The following is a 24,435-nucleotide window of genomic DNA, read 5'->3' as shown; positions in this document are numbered from 1 at the left end:
AATTTGAAATTCTAGCATGCTGTGATCACTCCTTCCAAGAGGATCCTCAACGACAAGACTATTTATCAACCATTCTTCATTCCATAATACTAAATCTAAAATAGCCTACTCCCTAGTTGGCTCCATAACATATTGCTCTAAGAAACAATCCCTCATGGTCTGTATGAAATCTCCCTCGAGGCTACCCTTGCCAATTTGATTGTTAATGCTTGAAAATTCCATTGTGATTGTACGTTCTGATATCGTTAAATATTATGTAACATAAGTGTGTCACTAACCCAGTAAATTCAGTGCAGTTTTAGCTTGATTGTCTGTTTTATTTTGTTATTGCTGATAGTTTATTATTTTCTACATTGCAGATGCCCACTTTCTTGACCACATAATTTGCCTAAATAGGAAATAGGGCAGTTATGCATTGATCCTGTCCACATATTAAGGCTAATAATGATTCTAAGCTCCTGATGCCGACAGAGGTTATTATCACACAATTTTATATGGATAGGAGGTGCCATTTGGCCCAATTCCTGATCCTTCTGCAGAAACAGACCATCCCTCCCAGCTTCCATCACAGTGGCTAATTGTCTTTTGAAAGAATCTTATTTTTTGCCTCTGGCTCTTGTAAGAAAGTAGGAAATATGTTTGTAACAGTCTGTTGGGCTGATTTGAGAATGTGCTTAGATGTTGGGTGCACAATGTGAAGTGGGGATGACATAGTGGTGAGAGTAGGAGGAGAAGGAGGTGGTGCAGTGATTCCTGAAAAGTTAAAGGATGCACGTGGGAAAAAATATTCATATAATGCTTGCAGGTGTGAGGAGGGTCTAGTTAAAGTCAGAGGTCAGATTATGATCTTTAAAACTCTGTTGAGGTCACTAAATTTCTTTTTGACATTAATTCATATCCTGCAAGCTAAACTTGTTGAACTGATCTCCTCAATGACCTTTTCCCACTGATCTCTCTGGTGTTCAGCACTTTTCCCACTGATCTCCTCTCTGGTGTTCAGACCAAGACAGTAATGAGGACAGGAGCTGAGTTTAACCCAAAATGAGCATTCATCTGTGTAAGTGTTGCTTGACAGCGTTGTTGAAAATACCACCCATCACTTTGCTAATGATCGCAAAGAGGCTTGTGGGGTGGTGATTGGCAGGATTGGAGTTGCCCTGCTGTTTGTGGATATGTCAAACTTAGGTAATTTCTGTAGCTGTGCTAGAACTATTTGGCTTGGGTTGTGGCTAGTTCTGGAGCACAAGTAATCAGCACTACAGCTGAGATGTTGTCAGGTCCCATAACATTTACTCAATACAGTGCCTCAGCCATTTCTTTATACGAGGGATTTTTAAACTCCGGATCGCAACCCGCAGGCGGGTCGTGGAGCCATCAGTCGCAGCGTTCCCGATCACGAGAGAAGAGCCCAATGGCCATGACCAGCTTTCAAGAATGCCAGCTGTCCCATGCAGGCCCGGAGCCCAGCGGGGCAGACCGCCTCCTCTTGATGTCAGCATGCTGTCCCAGGACCAGGTTTTTTTTTAAACAATGGAGTCTTCCTGCAGAAGCGGAAGCAGGGAGCAGGTTACGTGCCCCATACACTGACGTGCCATGTACGTCCGTCGCGAAATTAAAGGAGGAGAGGTTCCTCAATTTTGTAGCTGCCAACAAGCAAGCAACAGGACTGAAGAATTGAAAATGGATTGTTCTATAATAAGAGAAGGCCAGAGACACAAACAGGCCAAGACCACACAACTGAATCTGCTGGAGAGAGCTGCACGGGAGAGGTCACAGCAGGACAAAGCGGTGCAGGTGTGAGTTCCAGGGCCTCTGGTGAACAACCCATTAAGAAGAAGCTGAAATCAGGAACAAAGCAGTATAAAGATGACTTCCTGAGGTATGACTTTATTAAGTGTGCCAATGCAAATCAGGATGCAAAGCCCATGCGTGTTATATTCAGGGAAGTACTGGCAAATGGAAGTTGAAAACCCTCAAAACATTAAAGGCATTTGAAGACTAAGCATGGCAGGTTCGAGGACAAACCTCCTGATTTTTTTCAAAGGATGCAACGAGAACTTAAATGCTTAGCAGAAATGTACAAAGCACAATTATCCTCTTACATAGCAGCTTACCGTGTAGCTATATAGAAAATGCAGCAATAGATATATTTTGTACGATCCTAAATGAGAGGTTGGCTGAAAAAATGAAATGCATCCCAGTTAGTGATAACTAACCGCCAAATTTGTAATATTGCTGAGAATTTAGAAGGCCAGCTTATTTCTCATCTAAAATCAGCACAGGAGTTGTCAATACAACTGGATGAAAGTACAGACGTTTCGGATTGTGCAGCCTTGCTAGTTTACGTTGGAACCATGAATTTGTTGAGGGTCTGCTGTGTTGCCTGATCACTTGTGGCGTTCATTAGGGATACCGTTTCTCGTGGCCTTGCTCTGGGGCCCCTGATATATGTTTCAGATGTTTTCCAGCCTCCCTCTCCGGCCTCCCCCATCCTCCCCACCCCTCCTCTTCCTTCCCTGTCTGTTCCCTGGAGTTTCAAAGGCTCCCTGCCCTCTCCTCGCTCTATTGGTGTTGGCCTCAAACAGGTCCTGGAGCAAGTTGGTTTCTGGCCTCCATGCTTTGTGGAAGCCCTCCTCTGACTCGCGGATAGCGAACTTGATCTTCTACAGGTGGAAAACTTCCAACCGGTCTGCCAGCCAGTCTGCAGCTGTGGGTGGTGCTGCTGATCGCCAGTCGAGCAGGATTCTCTGGCGGGCGATTAGGGAAGCAAAGGCAAGGGTGTCGGCCCTCTTCTACATGTATAGTTCTGGTTGGTCCAATACCCCGAAGATTGCCACTCTTGGGCATGGCTCCACTCTTACCCCCATACCTTGGACATTGCCTCGAAGGAGGCTGTCCAAAACCCGATAATTCTGCAGCATGCCCAAAACATGTGGGCATGATTGGCCGGTCCTCCCTGTCATTGTTCACATTTGGCCTCCACCTCCAGGAAGAACCTGCTCATTCTGGTTCTTGTCAGGTGAACTCTGTGCAACACTTTCTGCTGCATAAGGCGCATGAAGAGGTGAAGTTAGCCCTGTTCAGTGCTTTGTTCCAGAGTCCCCACCCTATTTCCGTCCCTAGTTCTTCCTCCCATTTTTCTTGTGTTTCGTCCAGTGGGGAGTGTGTCCTTTCTAATAGTCATCCATACAGGTCTCCCCAGATTCCCTCCCCAGATTTCATGTGTCCAGTAGTTCCTCTAACATTGTGTGTCTCGGGGTCTGTGGATAGTCTGTTGTCTCCTTGCAGAGAAATTCTTAAGCTGTAGTTGGAGTTTGTTTCCATTAGCTGGCTGCAGTCACTCCATCAGTTCCTCTTGGGTCACTAGTCTGTCTTCTGTGTAAAAGTCCCTAACAGTCAGTGTCCCCCATCCTGTCTCCACCTCATAAAGGGGACATCAAGCATGGCTGGTGCAAACCTATGGTTGTCGCAGTTGGGAGCCATGGTGGACATTTCGGTCAAGCCGAAGTGCTGTCTCATCTTCTTCCAGAATCTGAGGATGGGTCCCACCACTGGGCATGTTGAGTGTTTTGTTGGCAGGGATGAGAGTGCAGCTGTGGTGAGGGCCCAGAGGGTCATCTCTGTCCATGAGCTCTCCTCCATCCTCACCCATCCCCTCACTCGGTCCACTGTGGCTGCCCAGAGGTTGTACTGTAGGTTTGGGAGGGCCAGACCCCCCATGTTCTTCTTTGTAGAACTTTTTTTGGGGATCCTTGGATTCTTCCACACCACACACAAATGCCATAATCATCTTATCTATCGTGTTGAAAAAGGTCTTGGGGATCTAGATTGATATAGACCTGAACAGGAAGAGGAACTTGGGCAGTGCGTTCATCTTGATCATCTGTGCCCTCCCCTCCAGGGAGAGCGGGAGTGTACCCCATCTCTGAAGGTCCTTTTTAACATCGTCCTCCAGACTGGTCAGATTCCACTTGTGGATCTGTGTCCAGTCATGGGCTATCTGGATCCTCGGGTAGCAGAACTTTTGGGGGGCTGGTTTGAAAGGTAATCCTTCCAGCTCTGACCCTCCCTCTCTCGGGTTCACAGGGAATATTTAATTCTTGCTCAGGTTGAGTTTGTAGCCCGAGAAGACTCCAAACTCTCTCAGGAGCTTCATGATCCCTTCCATGATCGTTTTACGGGTCTGAAATGTAGAGGAGCAGGTCATCCACGTAGAGCAAGACTCTGTGTTCTTTGCCTCCTCTTCGGATTCCCTTCCAGCTTCTCGCTGCTCGAAGGGCGATCGCCAGTGGTTTGGTTGCCAGGGCAGATTAGAGCGGGGACAGTGGGCATCCCTGCCTTGTGCCTCATGCAACTGGAAGTATTCAGAGCTGGTGGTGTTGGTCCATACACTCACCTTGGTAGTGTTGTTTCACCCATGATGTGAACCCCGTCCCCAGCCCAAGCCGCACTAGTACCTTAATGAGGTTCTTCGACTCTGTTGAAAGCCTTCTCCGTGTCCAGGGAAATAATCACCTCTGGCATTCTCTCCCCAGATGTCGTCATTATCACGTTCAGCAATTGCCTGATGTTCCCTGTTAGTTGTCTACCCTTAACAAAGCCCGTCTGGTCCTCTGCGACCACTCTGGTACGGAGTTCTCCAGCCGCTTAGCCAGGATTTGTGCGAGTATATTTGCGCCACATTGAGCAGCGAAATGGGTCTGTATACCGTTGAGTCTTTATCCTTTTTGGGTATCAGCGATATGGTGGCTTGTGTTAGCGTTGGACATAGGACACCCCTTGCTAACGAGTCTGCAAACATCTCCCGCAGGTGCAGGACCAGTGCCATCACAGATCTTTTGTAGAATTCCGCCGGAACCTGTCTGCATGGAGTTGATGCTCTCCATGACCTCTCCCAATTCTAGTGGTGCTTCCAGCCCCTTCTGTCTATCGTCCCCAGCGACAAGCATGTCCAGTCCGTCGAGGAAACGTTTCATCCCCGAGTCCCCATCTCCAACCTCACATCCATGTAATGTGGAGCATGGTCGGAGATTACAATCGCGGAGTATTCCACTCTTACTATCTCTGGAAGCACCGATGACCCCACTACAAAGAAGTCAATGCGGATATAGACCTTGCGTGGCCCGCAAGCCGTACCGGTCGACCATTCGGTCCATCTCCCTTTGGAAGACCAAAACTCCATTGGTGACGCCGAAGGGGACCCTAAGGAAGTGATATAGCCGACCGTCTGCCTGGAAGGCGGTGTATGGCCGGTCCGATTTATGGATGGGGAGCTGGTGGTAAGCGGATTTCAGGTCCACCATTGAGTAGACCCGATAATGTGCAATCTGGTTAACCATGTCAGATATGTGTGGGAGGGGGTACATGTCGAGCTGCATGTACCTGCTGATGGTCTGGCTGTAGTCCACGACCATTCGATTTTTCTCCCCAGACTTAACCACTACCACTTGGGCTTTCCAGGGGCTGTTGCTGGCCTTGATGAATCCCTCCTGAAGCAACTGCTGGACCTCGGACCTAATGAAGGCCTTATCCTGGGTGCTGGGGGTCACAAAATGGCGGCGCCCATGGAACGCACGTTGTGGGGGTGGAGCAAGATGGCAGCTCCCATGAAACGCACGTGTTGTGCAGGGGAGAAGATCGGCGGTGCCGATTGCTCGCACATGGCCTGGGGAGGATAGCGGCACCCACTGTCCGTGACCGGGGGGGGGGGGGGGGGGACGACCACTGCCACTGAGCGGGCCTGGTGCGGGGGAGAAGATGGCGGCACCCATTTCTCGCACATGGCCTGGGGAGGAGGGGTGGATAGAGGCGCCCATTGTCCGTGACCGGGGAGGGGTGGGGGCTGCCATTGAGTGGCCCTGGCACACCGCTGCCTAGTGGCCCTTCTTCCCGCAGGCCTTACAAAGGGCAGCGCAGGCCGGGCAGCGTTGGCGGGGGTGTCTTTGTTGGCCGCAAAATTAGCATCGGGGCCACCCGGAGATCACAGGCTGGCGCGTAGCGCAGGCGTACTGGGTGGGTTGCGCTCCCGCTGGGGCGGCTGCCTGTGGGACCCATGAAGCGTCGGAGGGGTGGGCTGCGCGGTTGGGGGTGTAGGACTGTACATTGCGCAGGGCGTCGGTCATGGAAAACGCTCTGAATCCCCAGCCTCTGATCTGCTCATATAGCCACAGTATTTATATGGCTAGTCCAGTTTAATTTCTGGTCAATGGTAACCCCCAGGATGTTTTTAGTGATGGCAATGCGATTGAATATCATCAGAGGGAAATGGTTAGATTGTTAGACATGGTCATTGCCGGACTTCCGGTGGCAGCCATGGAGTAGGAGGCCGCACATTTGGTCGCTCCGGCTTGTGACTGAGCTTTTGGGCCTTTTCTCCCGATTTTGTCGGAGTTTTATTGGAATAATTGGTGGAGAGTGAGACAGTGGGAGAAATTCCCCACCACTATATGGAGCAGTGGACTAGAAGTTGTCTTACAAGGAGACATAGTCAAGCAAAGAAGGCGTGTGCAGAACTGGCAGCACAGGAAAGCATGGCGGGGGCGCTGGATCCTGGTGCGGTGGCACAGTGGTCGACGGTACAGCTGGTGAAGTTCTTCGGGGAGAGCTTTGCCAAGCTAAAGAAGGATACGCTAGACCCGATTAAGGCATCGATTGATCGGGTGGAACAGGGGCTAGAAGCCCACGAACGGGCGATCCAGAAAGTGGAGGAAAAGGTGTCCGAGCATGAGGACTATCTAACCGCGTTGGAGGCTGAGGTGGGGCTGATGAAGGACCACCAGAAAAGACTACAGGAGAAGGTGGAGGATTTGGAGAACAGGTCCAGGAGACAGAACCTGAGGATTGTAGGCCTCCCGCAGGGTAGTGAGGGATCACACGCGACGGCATATGTGGCAAGTATGCTGGAAAAGTTGATGGGAGAGGGGACGTTTACTCGACCCTTGGAGGTGGACAGAGCGCATAGAGAGCTTGCGAGGAAGCCACGAGCGAACAAACCATTCCTGGACAAGGAACAGATTTTGCAGTGGGCCAAGCAGATATGGAGCTGCAAGTGGGAGAACTGTGAGTTGCGCAATAACCAGGACCTGGGCGCGGAACTGGCCAAAAGGCGAACAGGATTTAATAGGGCAAATTCGGCCCTCTTCAAGAAGGGGGTGAAGTTCAGGATGCTATATCCAGCGCGTTTGTGGGTCACTTTTGAGGGCCAGGAACTTTACTTTGAATCGCCGGACGAAGCAATGAACTTTATCAAGGACAAAAAGCTGGCAGGGGTCCAAGGACACTGAACCTTGGGGGAGGGCATTGTGGGGTCGATTTGGCTTAAAGTTATTTATGGGCGGTTCTGGATATGCAGTGCTCTCTGCAACAAGGGATTATTCTTTGTTGTTTTTTCGCCCCTTCCTTTTTCTTTGGTTTTCGTTTTGTTAAGATGTTTGAGCAGTTGCTCAGAAATGTAATTTAACTCTGTTCTGGTGGGTAATGGGTGGAAGGATTTTTTCTACTGTTTGTTTACTGGGGACTGTGATGCTCTGAATATGTATGTCCGGGCTGAGGGGGGAGGGAGAACAATAGGGAAATATGGTGTCTGGCGCCATGGGCGGGAGCTACTAGGCTAGCTAGGTGAGCTAGTTCACGGAAGCGCAGTGGGGGGTGAGCAGGTGACAAGCTTAGTATGGGGGGTTGGGATTGTGGTTCTGCTAATAGGGGGGGAAGGGTTGGGGGAGCTGCTCTGCTGACAGGGAGGAACTGTTGCTAGGGGACAAAAGGGAGGTCGAGGACGGCGGATGCCCAAGCACGGGCCCGAGGAGGCGAGGGACGCGAGCTGGAGGCCGGCCTAAGAAGGGTGATGACTGATCGGCAGGTGAGGGGGACGGGAAGCCCCCCGACTATGCTGATCACTTGGAACATCAGAGGGATAAATGGGCCGGTTAAGAGGGCTCGCGTTTTGGTGCATCTGAGGGGACTGAAAGCGGTTGTGGCAATGTTACAAGAGACACACCTGAAGGTTATAGACCAGACCAGATTGAGGAAGAGGTGGGTCGGCCAAGTATTTCATTCGGGGCTCGACTTTTAAGACCAGGAGGCTCGCGATCCTGATCAACAAACGTGTGGCATTCGAGGCAGGGAGAAGTATGTCGGACGCGGGGGGGCAGGTACATCATGGTGAGTGGGAAGTTTGAGGGGATGCGGATGGTACTTGTGAATATATATGCACCAAATTGGGACGATGTGGAATTTATGAGGCGGGTGTTCGGTAAGACCCCGGATCTAGAGTCACATGATGATAGCCCAGAAGAGCAAGTTTTTTGGGATAGAGGACAGGTGTGCGAGGTGCGTGGGAGGGCGAGCAAATCATGTCCACATGTTTTGAGGGTTTTGGCAAGGTTTCGCTGATGTCATGTCCACGGTACTTAAAACAAGGGTGGTGCCGAGTCCAGAGATGGCGATCTTTGGAGTGTCGGAACAACCGGGAGTCCAGGGGGTGAGAGGCTGACGTTTTGGCCTTTGCCTCTCTGGTAGCCCGGAGACGGATACTGTTAATGTGGAGGGACTCAAAGCCCCTGAAATCAGAGACCTGGGTTAGTGACATGGCTGGGTTTCTCAGTCTTGAGAAAATAAAGTTCGCCCTAAGAGAGTCAATGTTCGGGTTCGACCAGAGGTGGCAGCCGTTTGTCGACTTTTTCGGGGAAAATTAAATGTGAGCAGAGGCAGAAATCAAGGGGGGGTGGGTTCAGGCTGTGTTGGTGGTGTGAGGAACGTGTTAGGGATGGAAATGTCTTATATACTATGTTCATGTTGTTGTTATTATTATTATAAATACCCTAATAAAATGTTTTTATAAAAAGAAATTTAAAAAAAAGAAATGGTCATTGCCTGCCCCCAATATTACTTTTCACTTATCAGCCCAAACCCAAATATTGTCCAGGTCTTGCTGCAAATGGAGGGCTGCTTCAGTATATGAGGAGTTGCTGAATATTGTACAATCTCAGTGAACATCCCCATTTCAGACCTTATGATTGAGGAAAGGTTGATGAAGCAGTTGAAGATGGTTCAGGTTAGGACACTACCCTGAGTAACTCCTGCAGCAATTTTCCAACACTGAGATGATTGACCTCTGACAACTGAAACCATCTTCCTTTATAACAGGCATGACTCCAATCGGTGGAGCGTTTTCCCTTGACTCCCATTGACTTCAGTTTTACGAGGCTCCTTGATACCACTCAGTCAAATGCTGAATTGATGTCAAGGACTGTCACTCTCACCTCACCTTTGGAGTTCAGCACTTTTGTGCATGTTTGGACCAAGGGTGGAATGAAGTCAGGAACTGAGCGTCCCTGGTGAAACCCAAACTGAACATCAGTGAGCAGGTTATTGCTGTGTAAATGCCGCTTAATAGCACTGATAACAATTTTTTCCATCATTTTGTTGATGATCAAGAGTAGACTGATGGGGTTGGATTTGGCCAGGTTGGAATTGTACTGCTTTTTATGAACAGGACGTACCTGGGCAATTTTCCACATTGCCAGGTAGATGCCAGTGTTATAGCTATACTGAAACAGCATGGAGAGGGCCGTGACAAGTTCTGGAGCACAAGTCTTCAGTACAATTGCTGGAATGTTATTAGGGCCTATAGCCTTTGCATATGAAGTACCTTCAGCCATTTCTTGATATCATGTGGAGTGAAACAAGGATGAGCGTTTTAAAAGTTAGGTTTGCTTGTCCAGAGCCAACATGGGTTCACGAGCACAAGGCTGCTGGGTGAAAGGAAGTTGATGTGCGTTTGGACTTAGATGCATCAGAGTTTTGGACCTCAATTTTACAGAGTGTAGAATGTGGCAGGCTAGCCAAGGGGCGTCTTGCAATAATCAAGTCTGGATGCAACAAAGACATAGATGAGGGTTTCTGCAGCAGCTGAGCTGGGCATGAACAGAATCAAAATATGGGCTGGGATTCTCCCCTACCCGGCGGGGTGGGGAGTCCCGGCGGGATGGAGTGGCGGGAACCACTCCAGCGTCGGGCCGCACCTTTAGGGGCTAAGCCCTCACCGTGAGGGGCTAGACCCGTGCCGGAGTGGTTTCCGCTCCACCGTCTGGCGTGGAAGGCCTTTGGCGCCACGCGAGCCAGGGCCGAAAGGATTTCGCCGGCCGGCGGAAGTCCGCGCATGCGCGGGAGCGTCAGCGGCTGCTGACGTCATCCCCGCGCATGGGCAGGGGGTTGTCTCTTCAGCGTCGGCCATGGTGAAGGCTATGGCCGAGGCGGAGGGAAAAGAATGCCCCCACGGCACAGGCCCGCCCGCGGATCGGTGGGCCCCGATCGTGGGCCAGGCCACCGTGGGGGCACCCCCCGGGGCCAGATCACCCTGCGCCCCACCCGGGACCTCGGAGCCCCGCCCACGCCGCCAGTCCCGCTGGTAAGGTAGGTGGTTTGATTCACGCTGGCGGGACTGGCATGACAGCAGCGGGACTTCGGCCCATCGCGGGCCGGAGAAACGCAGGGGGGGGGGGCGCCGACCGGCGCGGCGCGATTTCCGCCCCTGCCGACTATCCGTTCCGGAGAATTTGGCGGCCGGCGGGGGCTGGATTCACGCCAGCCCCCCGCGATTATCCGACCCGGCGGGGCGTCGGAGAATCCCGCCCATGGAGTGGAAATAGTCTGAATGCTGGTGTAACAATCTGGTCAAAAGCCTACATCGTGGTCAGATATAACACCGAGGTTGCAAACAGGCAGGTTCAGCCTCAAACTGTTGCCAGAGGTACAGTTGCCAGAGGTACGAGAATCAGGAACTAGGGGATGAAGCTCATAGCAGAAAAGGAAGACAATTTTTAGTCTTCACAATATTTTATTGCAGGAAATGTCTCCTCATCCAGCACTAGATGTCAGACAAGGAGTCTGATAACTTAGAAAAAGGATAAAAGAGAGAGAGGTGGTCGTGAAGAGCTGAGTCTAATCAGCATGTGTGTAGACGCTGATCTGTCTTTTCACATGATGTCATCGAGGGTTAACATGTTGATGAGAAAAAGGAGTGATACTCATGAATATATGTATGAAGGCATCATACATGCATTCATTGACATTTTATTAAGCTGCTGTAAAAATAAATGCGTGTTCAGATATGTTTGAAGAGAACATTGTATATTTAGATCCCTGAGAGTAGACTTTAAAGCTATAGGGTGCAGAGCGACTCCATATATTGCCTTTCGGAGGAATGCACTGCAACATCAAGCAGTTTGCATTGGTAAGGATTCGGATTAAAGGGGCCAAAACAGTTAGTTTGGCCTTAGATTCTGAAAGTTGTTTAAGTTTGAGCACTGTGAGGAATGTCCTGAATTTTTATGGTTATGCTGGTTGGGGTAGTACCCCTCATGACCGGTAGGTGAGTTACTGCATTCAGGTACTTTGTGTTGAGTGGGTCTCCAAGACTGGACAGCAGGCTGCCGAGTATTTTCCCAATTCAAGGAAGAGGGCAGGCATCAACTGCCGATGTCCCATATGTGTCAGTTCTTGAACTTTTAAAATTTATAATACTTACCCATCTTGTATTATTCACTGGTCTGTGGAGTTATAATGGAATGTAATACATTGTTGTGAAGTTCTTTAATCTCTCTCTTTTCCAGTTTCATATTTAGCTCTCTCTATGCAAGGTGTGACTTTATTAGTTGAAGTGAACCCTTAGTTTTATTCACATTTCTAAGTTTATATTTGGGGCAAAATTAGTTTTGGACAGTAACACAAAAAGGGTGACAACTAAGCAGTTGCCCATTTTCCACTTTACTTGTAACAAATTCGGCCAGAGTGTTAAAGAGGCTGCCAGTTTACTGTTGGACATTTTATGTCCCATCCAACAGGAATTTCATCTTCGCTTCTGTATTTACACAAATGATCGCTTTGTGTGCAGTTCCCTTTTTCTGGAAAATGCAAAGTTTTCTTAGTTTAGATCTAGGATGATCATGGCGAGGAGCCATGAAAATAAAAATACTTTACCCTCCTTTACTCTTTGACCCGTTCACACAGTCATAACACATATAACTGTGCATGCATGGAAGCACCAACAAGTCCCTGTATATGGGTTCATTGAGTTTCAGTCTTTCACCACTGTAATGTGACAGCAAAACAGAAATACTGTACCAGGAAGCTGTGCTTAGTTATGTTTCATTTATTTTGGAGTTCGAATGGATTTTTTAAAAAATTATGTTTATTGAAGTTTTACACAACAATATAACAAACAACTAATGAGAACGCAAGAGTGCAAGAAATTACAAGTAAATATAAACCAAAAACACACAATTAACTGAAACACTGAAACTAAACCCCTTAACAGCTGGCAGTGTCTAGATCCTTAAAAAGATAAATAAATGGTTGCCACCTCTGGTAAAACCTCACCATCGACCCCCTAATGGTGAATTTGATTTTCTCTAAGTGTAGGAATGACATTAAGTCACCCAGAACCACTGGGCAGAATGGGAGACCTATGACCAAGTAATATTCGCCTTTGGGCTATCAGTGAGGCAAAACTGACAATGTCCGCCTCTACCCCAGAGTGAAACGCCGGTGAATCCAAAACGCCAAATATGGCTACCAGTGGACATGGGTTTAAATCTACCTGGATTGTCTCAGACGTTCTACTAAAAAATGGAAACCCAGAAGCTGGTGAGGTTGGAGCAGAGCCAAAACATATGAGTATGGTTATCAATTGGCATTTTTTAAAGGCAGATTTCTTTAAAAGAATGGTCATTGTTTATTGGCAAAAACAATATTAATATTAAATTTGAAAATATAATAGACATTTCTATTACTTCATGATAGAAATAGGCTACCACAAATCATTATTTTAAAATGAATAGCTTAACTTGAATTCTTTACCTGTCCCATGATTCTCAAGGTGATGGAATGTTTGTGAGATCGAACATATGAACAATGCAGCAATTCAAATTAATTGAAGATACAAATGTTAAAAGCACAAATATAGACATATCCATCTTTTTGGTCCCAAGAGAATATACTTTTTATATAGTTACATTCTCCTTGAAATACATGCATAGAAAATGTATTTACTTGCAGGAAATAGTCAGGTCACATGTTCAGTTGCTATCTGTTAGCAACTAGAAATATAATGTTCAGTACCATTACAATTATTATTCAAAATTGGCAAAATTACTTTTCTTTTACTCACAGATGCAGTCAGGCTGGCGTTCAACAGTGTGACTGTTAACAATGTACTGATACATACCAGCGTAGGCACTGAACTGCCTAAAACCACTTCAGTTATAGGAGAAACTGGGAATCTGAACGCACATACAACAAAAACTGTGATATCAGTGGCAGCAGTAAGCGTTGATGGCACTGCAAGCACTTCTACTGAGTCAGAGGAAGAAAAAGCAAAAAAACTTCTCTACTGTTCACTATGCAAAGTAGCTGTAAATTCATTGTCACAACTGGAAGCACACAATACAGGTTGGTACTATCATGGTAATTAATTTCACAGCTAAAACCGCTAAACCTTCCTATTACGTAATTTAATTATTCGAGCGATCCTTTTAAGAATTTATGGGGAAAGAATAATTATGTGGGCCTGGACAATTTGTATAGGTGAAAAATATACTGTTTCCCAGTCAGCTTTGTGAATTAAGGCACAGTGCCAGAAAAAGTAAGAGAAAAAATAGGATTACTGTCAGTTCTGAAGAATAAGTACAAATGAACCTGTCAGAATACGTGCCAGGGAGATTATTAATGTGGGTAGCCAGTTTGAAAAAATCTGAAATGACATATTTTAAACTTTTTTTGACTAGCAATAAACCTCTAGGATGTGATCTGCAACTAATTTCTACCTTTTGTTTTTTTCACACAAAAAACATTTACTTTCACAAAAATATTTATGAATCTTGCATGATTCAAGTTCAGAAATCATTAGATTTTATAATTGTTTATAAAAAAAGTTTTCGTAATTATTGATTGCTCCCTGTTGCATTTCCTTGCAGTTCACACATAGAACAACCTATACCAACCTAAATATTCATTTACTCACAGCACCACACACAGGACTGGATTTGACGCACCTCTGGCAGCGGAGTTGAAGGCAGGGAGCATGTAAAATAGCATGTGGCTATGGCGGCATGTGACACAGTGGTTAGCAGTGGGACTGCGGCGCTGAGGACCCGGGTTCGAATCCCGCCCTGGGTTACTGTCCGTGTGGAGTTTGCACATTCTCCTCATGTCTGCGTGGGTTTCACCCCCTCAACCCAAAGATGTGCAGGTTAGGTGGATTGGCTATGCTAAATTGCCCCTTAATTGGAAAAAAATAATTGGGTACTCTAAATTTATCCAAAAAAAAAGCATGTGGCCTTCCCACCCCCACCTGTCTGAAACTTTAGGGGGCATCAGGGAGACGTTACACAGTCACCTACCCTGAGACCTACTGAAACACAAGTAGCCAATTAATGGCCACTTAAGGGCCTCATCGAATCACTGCTTTTAGTTCACCTGTAGCGGTGGAGTGGGTGGGGCTCAATGCCATGCAGAGGACCTAGCAGCTTTAACTTTGGGACCTGATGTCAGGCAAGATAGGGGAACCTTCTTTGTGAACCCCCAAGGACCATTGGAGGCATCTCCTCCCCCCCCCTTAACTCTACCCCTGACATCTTGGGCCTGACCCCCCCCCCCCCCCCCCCCCCCCCCACCCACTTCAACAAAACCCTGGATTTAACTGGGCTCCTTGGCGTGGTGGGACTGCCTGTGGTCCCAGCAGTTGCCAGTGCTCCCTCTGGTGCTGCTGGAACTACAGTGCAAGTGGCTGGCAGCTCTCTAAGGCAGGAGTTCCTCTGAGATAGGGGTGGAAATCTCACTTTAACATAATTAACACTGCCACTAGCGTTCCATTAATGTGGGGCAGCCGCGGGGAACGTGAGTGGGCTCCTCACCTACATTTTATCTGGGGAGGTGATACAGGGACCATGGTGCCCTGTGAAATCCAACCCATGCAGTCTGATGAAAATAGGCACGCTGTGCTAAGATGGTACTTGGGTATAATTATACCCAGATCTGGCATGAAAGTTTGATAAATAATTATACAGTTCAAAACTCTCTAAATTGTAATGCATGTATTTGAAGTTTGCATCCCATTCTCTTCTCACCTCCAGGCATTCATGCTTCTCCCCCCTCCAAACTGCTTCATTCCTCTTTCCTATTCCCCTTCAACTCAGCTTACCCTCTATGCTCCATTCATTGACTCATTACCCAGCTGCCATTGTCAATTTCTAGCGCCAGGATTCAGCGTTGACACTCTAGTATTGTTATTCGTCTTCAAAACATTTCAATTCCATTATAGCAGCTGGGATATTCCTACTGAAATTTGCATTTATTGCTTAGCCTTTCTGGAAAATGAATGGCAGCAATGGTGACTCTGGCAATGACAGTGGACAACAACAGTCAGGGAGCACAGAAACAGACAAAAATGGTAAATTCCTATAAAATACAGGAAAATTGATAGCCCTAAAAGTATAACTGCACTACTGTATGATAAGGTGGACAATCCTAACAATCCTTGAACCAAGATGCACCCTACCTACACCATACACCATGCTTTCCTTCTAACATCACAACATCGAGGGCCGAAGGGCCTGTACTGCGCTGTAATGTTCTATGTTCTAACTGTTCATCCTGCACCCACCCGCTCACCCCTCGCACCAACATAAAACCATGTAGTATACATTAACAGATAATTTGTAGAATATAACATACTATAGAGATTCTAAATTTGTTATGTTATAACCAGGTTCCAAGCACAAAACAATGGTTGAAGCTCGGATTGGAGCCGGTCCTATTAAATCTTATCCCAGACCAGGATCAAAAGCTAAACCTCAAAATGGTACAAAGGGTTCAGGATTGCAAAACAAGACTTTTCATTGTGAAATCTGTGATGTTCATGTCAACTCAGAAATCCAACTCAAACAGGTAAATAGTAAATAATATCCAAAAAAGGAAAGCTACTTCCAAAATCAATGACTTATTTTCCATCATATAGATCAGTGTCCTATAATTTAATGAATTTTTAATGTTTTATCGCTTCCAGCACATTTCCAGCAGGAGGCACAAGGACAGAGTAGCAGGAAAACCATTGAAACCTAAATATAGTCCTTATAACAAACTACAACGCAGCTCAAGTATCTTGGCAGTAAGTCCATAAAATTCCTATTTCCATGTTGATACAGTGCTTAAAGTTACAAGGTCTTCAACTTTTGTTAGTGATCTGGGTAGAGTGTGAATGAAACTATAATCAGTAAAGCTGTAAACTTCTAAATTTGAGGTATTATGCAATTCTCCCTCACTATTACAATGAAAATGGAAGGTAGGGTCTAGATTTCTGCAGCGTCAGGAGGACTTTGAGGAGCTTTAATTTGATGGGCAAGACCTGCCCTCCACCCACCCCCCACCCCCCTTTCCAACAGATCACATTTTTACAGCAGGGGAAGAGAGCAGGATGTGATTCACAGAGGGGGCAAACCTGAAATCAACAGAACCAGAATTCCAAAAGATCCTGGGCGGGATTTTCCAGTAATGTGACTATGTTCCTACTCCAGCGTCAAAACGCGGGCGAATCACTTTGGAATTTCCTGAAGAAAGTCTAGAATGATTCTCCTACCTGAAGGGGGCTAGCAGGGCCCCGGAGTAGTCCTCGCAGCTCCGGCTGCCGATACGGGGCCCTGCACTTCTGGTCGGGGGTCCGCTCATGCGCATGGCAGCGGCCTGCGTCGGCCGCCCCGTGCGACATGGCGGACCCACACCGCGGACAGGCACCAAAAGGTTCGGCCCTTCCAGGATCGTGCGCGCCCACTGATCGGTGGCCCCCAATCGCTAGCCTGGCCGTCTGTGAGGCCCTCCCCCCCCGGGTGAAGGATCCCCCCGCCCCCCTCCAGAGCAGTTGGGACTGAGTCCACAGCCGCCACACCGAGTTCCCGACGGGTGGGACTATTATGCCATTATGAATGCTTAGCTGAGATTCTAAAACTATATTTAACACAGCAGAAGGTTCCGAGATCCTCATTCAATTAATAGTTTAAAGAGGTTATTCAAGGACGATCTGTCTTCGATGTGGGGTCTGAGTAAAAGCTTTTTGTTTTTATAAGCGATGAAACACTTGGGATTTAAAAGCTTTGAATAGGTTTCTTATATTCTTCACTATAAAGAGTGTAATGATGGGAGCTTGTTATATTGTTAGAAGTTATTTTGAAAATCTCAACATGGTTCCTGAGGTCTGCCCATGATGAATACTGGGTAAGTGAATATGGAATTGTCATGGGTCGATGAGGAACCCTGGTGAGTGGGTGAAGGAGTGAGGGAGTGTGAGGAGTGAGAATTAGATGACCTAACAGGACCTAACAGATCCTAACAGGATCTACAGCAACTGGGACAATGTCCGACAGACTCAAGGCAGGCCCTCTAACCTGACCGCCTTGGCACCCTCTCGCCCCCTGACCACCTAGGATCTGCTTCCAAGATCGGCGGGCCCATCTCAATCCTTCCCCTTGCCTGCTTGGAGTGAAAATTGGGTCAAGCGAGGTCCTTTAAACCAAGTCAGGTCCGATGAGTCAAGAAATTTCCCAACTCAAGCTCCCTGCCTCGAGCGAAAATATGAACCTAGGAGTGCATTGTTGCGTTGGATGTTCCTATTAATACCAAGACCCAGAGAACAAGCACAAGGCAGCAAATATGTATATTTACATTATAGAAGGCAACGTCCTTATCCTAATTGCAGAATTGAAACCCCAGATTTTCCTGGGTTTCAATCCAGTTGGATGCCAGAACCTGGATTGTTCATACTATGAAGTGCAACCAAAAACTGCACTCACACAGTTGATTACACTGTTGTATGCAGAAGTTTTTTTATAACAAAAACAAATTGCCACCTATTCAATTGGTTGCACTGTTGCATTGGAAAAGTTGTTTAAAATGCAAAGTTGTAATGCCGACAGCTAATAATTTGAATAAATTACAAATTACAATAAATTACAAATTACAATTGAAAATTCAAATTTTGTATGGTTCATAATGCTATGGATAGGGGAGGAGAAATATACTGAAATCCCCAATTCCCTTCCCTTCTGTCCATAAACAGAGTGGTTTATGTTTGAAGGTACGTTTCAATGTATGTTTCAAAATTCCTGTCGGAATATGATCAATTTTAAAAGTACCAGCAGCAAACTTTTGTGGGTTTAAACAAGAGGTTACTTATTCATGAATTCACCCCAAAAATCTAAAAGTTACGTCAGTCACAGACCACACAATCAAGAAAGATACAATTAAGGAAGATGGTGGACTTATACAAATATTAAACCAAAGGAATAGTTAACAGTTCAAATGTCTTGTAAGTCCTGTGAAAAAGGAAGCTTTTTCCCACTCTAGAATTATAGTTCTGGTAAGTTCAGATAGCTGAAGTCTCATTTCTGGAGACAGTGGGGTTCCTTGAAGAGAACGCTGGTTCAGTAGGTCACTGATGTCTGTTATATCAAAGGTTCAATTTCTTTACAAGTGAATTCAAATCTTTGGAATCAGGCAGGGAGGTTTTTAAAAGACTTTGGAAGCCTTCTAAAGATCAAAGTTGGCACAGCCTTTCTCCATAGTTGTTGTCTTGTCCGTAATATTCTGCAGACAGACTCCTGCCCCAGGACTCTGGGATAAAACAAGTTCAGTATCAGATAATCAGTTTCAGTCATATGGTCAACACCCTTTGATACAGAATGAAAGATACATGGCTTGTGGATAACTGGTCCTGTCAGCTTTACTCTGTTACATTGCAAACCTGGAGACATAGATCCTTGGAGTCCATTGACTCCGTGATTTGGACAATGGCAGGTATGAATTCCCCAAAGGAGTGCAGACCAGGCAAGTTCATCCAAGGGGGAAACCCCAACCATTCTGTTTCAATTTGGAACATTCCATAAGCTTTACATTCTGTGTTGAAATTGCAAAAACCACCTGATACCCTTGGCAGCCATCTTAACAGTAAAGGCTGTTCCACGGACGCAACCCATGTTTAAAGTTATGGATAAGATATGATTTTCAATGGGCATCACAATAACCAAAGACCAAGTCCGCAAGTTTTCAGTCAAGTTATTAAAAAGGTATTTTAACAAATCAGCCAATAGTTTTATTTTCAAGTATCACCAGTATTATTTTAGGCAGGGATTGAGTTACTATGGTATAAACATTGAATGATAATGATGCCATGGACTGCATCATGTGAAATAGTAACTCACATTCACAGTATGCATATAATGTAAAAAGGTTATAATTGTAATGATCTGTGAAACTTAAGGCATTTTTTGTCTTTCTCGTTACCAGGCAAAGATAGCATTTCAAAAGGATTTAATAAAACCGTTGGCAACTGGATTTTTATCAAATCCTTTTGCAGCTGCAGCGATGACCTCTCCACTTTCTCTCCATCCACGTCCAGCTACCTCGCTGTTCCAGACAACTGCATTAACACCTGCTCTTTTGAGGCCAGCACCTGGACCCATCCGTACATCCCCAGGCTCAATTCTCTTTGCACCTTATTGATTCTTTCCTTTCATGGGACAACGTGGGGCCAGTAGAGACAGGAAAACAAACAACATTTTTTTTCTCTTCCTTGTGTTTGTCCCTGCTGTGATACACATAGACTGATACCTGATCACAGGATCTTCCATGGACAGTTGTGATCTCAGTGCTGGAATTACAAGATTTTTAGTTAACTTAACAACACCAGCTTGTGATTTACAAGGGAACTTTTATAGGGTTTTTTGCCCTTAAAATATATAATTGTTTTTATTTGAATTGAGTCTGACCATGATGGAATCCATCTACAGACCAAGAGCAAATATTTGATTCCTTTTGCTGCAGACTTGAAATCAAGAGTCTTCCTAATAAATAGAAATGTACAAAAATATTCTGGATGTAAATGAACATCTCCTGGTACATAATGTAATACATTATGTGGTAAATTGTGAATAACATACAAACAATTGATTCTGTAGTTTAAAACAATGTTGTGCTGTCAGGGATTGTGAAATGCTGTTACAGACCTGAGGACAATACTGGTGTAACTTGTGTAGTGATAGAATTGTTTCAGGTCTAATTTAAAACTCTAATGGTAATTTATGTTTAGTTGCAGTGCAGGTGCTTGCAGATATTTACAGAACATTCTGTGAACCTTTTCTTTCACGTCTTGTTTTGCCAGAGTATCTTACCCCAGTAAGTTCATAACATGCAGATGTACTGGCTCATGAGATTCAATTCACATTTTGAGTTTTTCCTTTTTGCTCTGTGCTAAATTTGTTTTAACATTTTGGTAGCATTTTTGCCAGTTTTGCTGCTAAATAATGTGAAAGATGCATTTGAAGTATCAGCTCAGTGTATAGCACAATTTATGATGATTCTCTTGCAGAACTTTTTAAAGAAATATTTAGGTCTTTTTATTTTGCAGTCTGACTTCTTCCATTGTGATGTTTAGTTGTAATGCTGCTGCATTAATTTGTAGCACTTCAATGCAATAATGTACAGAAAATAAATAATTTTAGAGAAAATATAATTTTAGGCTTTACTGAACGTGTTGCAATACCATTGCCTTGAAAATAAAGGCTAACGAGATATGCAGTGCATAAAATAAAATAAGTTGATGTTTGTATTTTTCAATACTCAGAAGACATTACAACAATTATGAGGTGCATCAATCAACCCTCAGTAACTTCCATCAAGTACTTGTAAGATGGCCAGTGTTTAATACATGTCAAAATAAAACTAACACTGTCTACCATTTCAGATACAATGGATTTTTTAAAAATTTAGATTGAAAATTGTACAACCACATTGTTTTTAATTTTAGTAATAGGGCCCATCACAAATTTTTGAATTCTTTGTTTCAATAGCAAGTATTTATAAAGAACTAAACAACCACAACCCATGAAAATTAAATAACTGACAGTCTGAAAGCAGCTAACTAATTTTCCTATTGGTTTGACATCTTGGTCCCCCTGTATTAGTGCATGCAGAAGGATTGAGTTCCAGTTACAGTCATGGTCTTAATGCACAGTTCTTCAGCCCGAGGATCAAACATTATGCGGTATTGTCTCAAAGCCCACTGCTGCCGGTGTAAAAGACATAAGTCAGAAGAAGAATAATCTTTATTGTCACAAGTAGGCTTACATTAACACTGCAATGAAGTTACTGTGAAAAGCCCCTAGTTGCTGTCATGATATGCGGACCCACACACATAATGATATACAGACAAGCAGCTAATGGACAGAGAACAGCACATGACCAATAAGCAGGCAGGACACTCAGGGGTGGGATCTGACTATAAAAGACACGAGGCACTCACATTCTGCCTCTTTCCACTGATGAACATCTAGAGAGTCAGTCAAGGGTGTTGTTACAATCTCACATCCCCACCACGTGGCTAAGAGCTAGTCTGGTTCAGTCAAACAGAGTAACCACACTTAAGTTAGCGGAGAGTCAAACTAACAGAGAACTGTGCTATTAGTTCAATAAACCTGTTTGAACTAACTTCAAGGTCTGGAGTATCTTTTTGATCTATGCTGCATCCAGTGTCAGCCAGTGTCATACCAGTGTACCTAACACGACATGATACCAGGAGACTACTAATTTAAGGTGGCTTACCTCAGTCTGTTCCGTGACGACCACCAAATGGATCCTGGCACCATGGAGAAGATTCAGGCTCCTCACCAGCTCAGGACCTCCAGCAATCTCAGTGCCAACTGGCGGATATTCAAGCAAAAGTTTCTGCTGTACATCGAAGCTTCAGACCTCGAGGGTGCGTCTGATCCAAGAAAGATCGCGTTTCTCCTCTCAACAGCGGGTGATCAAGCCATCGAACTCTTCAACTTGTTTAACTTCACCGAAGGCCAGGACAAGACAAAGTTTCAGACCATCCTGGACAAGTTCGATAGTCACTTTGAAGTGGACACCAATGAAATCTTCGAGCGCTATATATTCAAACAACATCTTCAAGGTAAAGATGAAACTTTCAGTGCCTTCTTAACTAGCCCCCGCCTGCTAGCGCTGTCCAGCAACTTTGGTGCTATTGCTGACTCCATGATCAGAGACCAAATTGTGTTTGGGGTTCACTCGGATCCTCTGAGAGAGCAGCTCTTAACAATCAAGGATATGACCCTGCCAGTCGTGATTGAAACATGTACAGTGCATGAGCACGCAAAAAATCGGTATTCCCAATACAAATCGTCTGAAAATGAGAAACTTGCCTCCCACGAGGCAGAGAGTGTGCAGGACATCTCCCGGATGCAGCGCCTCAGCATTGAAGACAGTGGCCATCTCGCGCGCTTTTCCCGGAGCCCCACGCATGCGCAATGCGAACGGGATAACGAAGCAGCCGACACCCACACTGCGCAGGTGCAGACGTCTTCCGACCGCACTGCGCATGTGCGACGACGTACATCGCGTCATGACGTCGACGTCATGACGTGACCGAACTGCGGCAACACCCACTTAAAGGGACACTGCCCTGCAAGAGGCAGGCGATGTTTAAACTGTGGGAAGCCTGGGCACTATGCAGCCTTGTGCAGGTCTGCACCACCAGTCAGAGGCCAGCGCCCCCAATTCCGACGACGGCGCATCCAGAATGTGCAACAACAATTACAGGATTCTGATCCTGGCAGTACAACGGATCCAGAGGACGAGTGCCTGGAGTCCGCCTACCGAGTGGGCATCATTACCACACGTGAACTTGCCACACCTAACTCATCTCGCATTCAGTCCATCCTCGCTATGGAATCGGAGGACGAATGGCGTGCGGTGATGCAGGTCAACCGCTGCTCCATCCAGTTCAAGCTGGACACAGGTGCTTCTGCCAACCTCCTCTCACAGGCAGACTTCAAATGCATCAAGAAGCCCCCCAAGGTCCTTCCACTGCCAGCTCCTGGACTATAACGGTAATGCCATCATGGCACTGGGGTCCTGCCATCTACTCGTCTCCAACCGGAGCACCCATGCACGGCTAAGGTTTGAAATTGTCAAGCCGGACAGGGCATCCCTACAGCGCATGCCTGCAAAAAGCTAAACCTGGTGCAGCGGGTTTATTCAACGACATCCTCCAACGCCGATCTTCAAGCTGGCATTGACGACATCCTCGCTCAGTATCCAGATGTGTTTGACGGGATGGGCACGTTGCCATATCGGTACAAGATCTTACTGTGACCTGATGCCAAGCCAGTGGTCCATGCACCACGCCGGGTCCTGGCTCTGCTGAAGGAGCGTGTGAAGGAACAGCTCAAGGAGCTGCAGCAGCAGGGGATCATTTCCAGGGTAACCGAACCGACTGACTGGGTCAGCTCGATGGTGGTGGTTAAAAAACCCTTTGGAGACCTGCGCATCTGCATTGATCCCAAGGATCTCAACCAGAATATAATGCGTGAACACTACCCCATACCGAAATGGGAGGTACTCGCCAGTGAGATGGCACATGCAAGGTTTTTCACAAAGTTAGATGCGTCACATGGATTCTGGCAAATCCAGCTAGATGAGTCCAGCAGAAGGTTCTGCACCTTCAACACACCACTTGGCAGGTACTGTGATAACTGTATACCGTTCGGCATCGTCTCGGCATCGGAGATATTTCACCGCATCATGGAGCAGATGATGGAGGGTATCGAAGGGGTTCGTGTGTACGTGGATGACGTAATTATATGGTCCACGACACCTGAGGAGCATGTTTCCCGTCTCCAACAGGTATTCCGCCGTGTCCATGCCAATGGCCTGAAGCTGAAAAGGGCCAAATGTTGCTTTGGCATGTCGACACTCAAGTTCCTAGGTGACCAGATCTCTCAGCAGGGCGTGTGCCCCGACACAGACAAGGTCAAGGCCATCGCAGCCATGAAGGTCCCAGAAGACAAGAAGGCGGTATTGCGCTTCCTGGGCATGGTCAATTTTCTGGGCAAGTTCATCCCAAACATGGCCTCACATAACTCGGCCCTATGAAACCGAATGAAGAAGTCCACTGCCTTCGAGTGGAAGGCGGCCCATCAGGCAGAGTGGTTGGAGCTGAATGCCAAGCTCACCACTGCACCCGTATTGGCATTTTTCGACCCAGACAGGGAAACGAAAATCTCGACAGATGCGAGCCAGGATGGCACCGGTGCGGTCCTGCTGCAATGCGATGATACCTCATCCTGGGCACCAGTTGCCTACACAACACGGGCAATGACGCCCACCGCACAAAGGTATGCACAAATCGAGAAAGAATGCCTGGGCCTTCTCACTGGCATTCTCAAGTTTCACGACTATGTCTACGGCCTGCCGACATTCACAGTCTAGACGGATCACGGGCCCCTGGTCCACATTATCCACAAGGACCTTAATGACATGACGCCTCGGTTGCAGCGCATCCTCCTCCAGCTCAGAAGGTACGACTTTGACCTGGTCTACATGCCTGGA

At 46.4% G+C, this 24,435-nt stretch overlaps 1 protein-coding gene across 9 annotated transcripts in view; it reads left to right on the top strand.

Moving 5' to 3' along the window:
• znf385b (zinc finger protein 385B) overlaps positions 1-20,782 on the top strand; it is an 881,089-nt gene extending 860,307 nt beyond the window's left edge. For 8 of the 9 annotated variants that reach the window (XM_072477367.1, XM_072477383.1, XM_072477391.1 and 5 more), the window contains 4 exons: positions 13,171-13,449; positions 15,767-15,945; positions 16,064-16,165; positions 19,333-20,782. In XM_072477367.1, coding sequence (XP_072333468.1) covers positions 13,171-13,449; positions 15,767-15,945; positions 16,064-16,165; positions 19,333-19,548 — 776 coding nt within the window. In that variant the 3' untranslated portion in view covers positions 19,549-20,782. The remainder of the gene's footprint in view (positions 1-13,170; positions 13,450-15,766; positions 15,946-16,063; positions 16,166-19,332) is intronic. The other variant, XM_072477374.1, reaches the window with a different exon arrangement.
• The last annotated feature ends 3,653 nt before the right edge of the window (positions 20,783-24,435 follow it).

The sequence above is a fragment of the Scyliorhinus torazame genome, chromosome 2 (assembly GCF_047496885.1).
Source record: "Scyliorhinus torazame isolate Kashiwa2021f chromosome 2, sScyTor2.1, whole genome shotgun sequence".
NCBI lineage: Eukaryota > Metazoa > Chordata > Chondrichthyes > Carcharhiniformes > Scyliorhinidae > Scyliorhinus > Scyliorhinus torazame.
The sequence above is the reverse complement of the archived record's forward strand: the minus strand, read 5'-3'. Positions and strand labels throughout refer to the sequence as shown.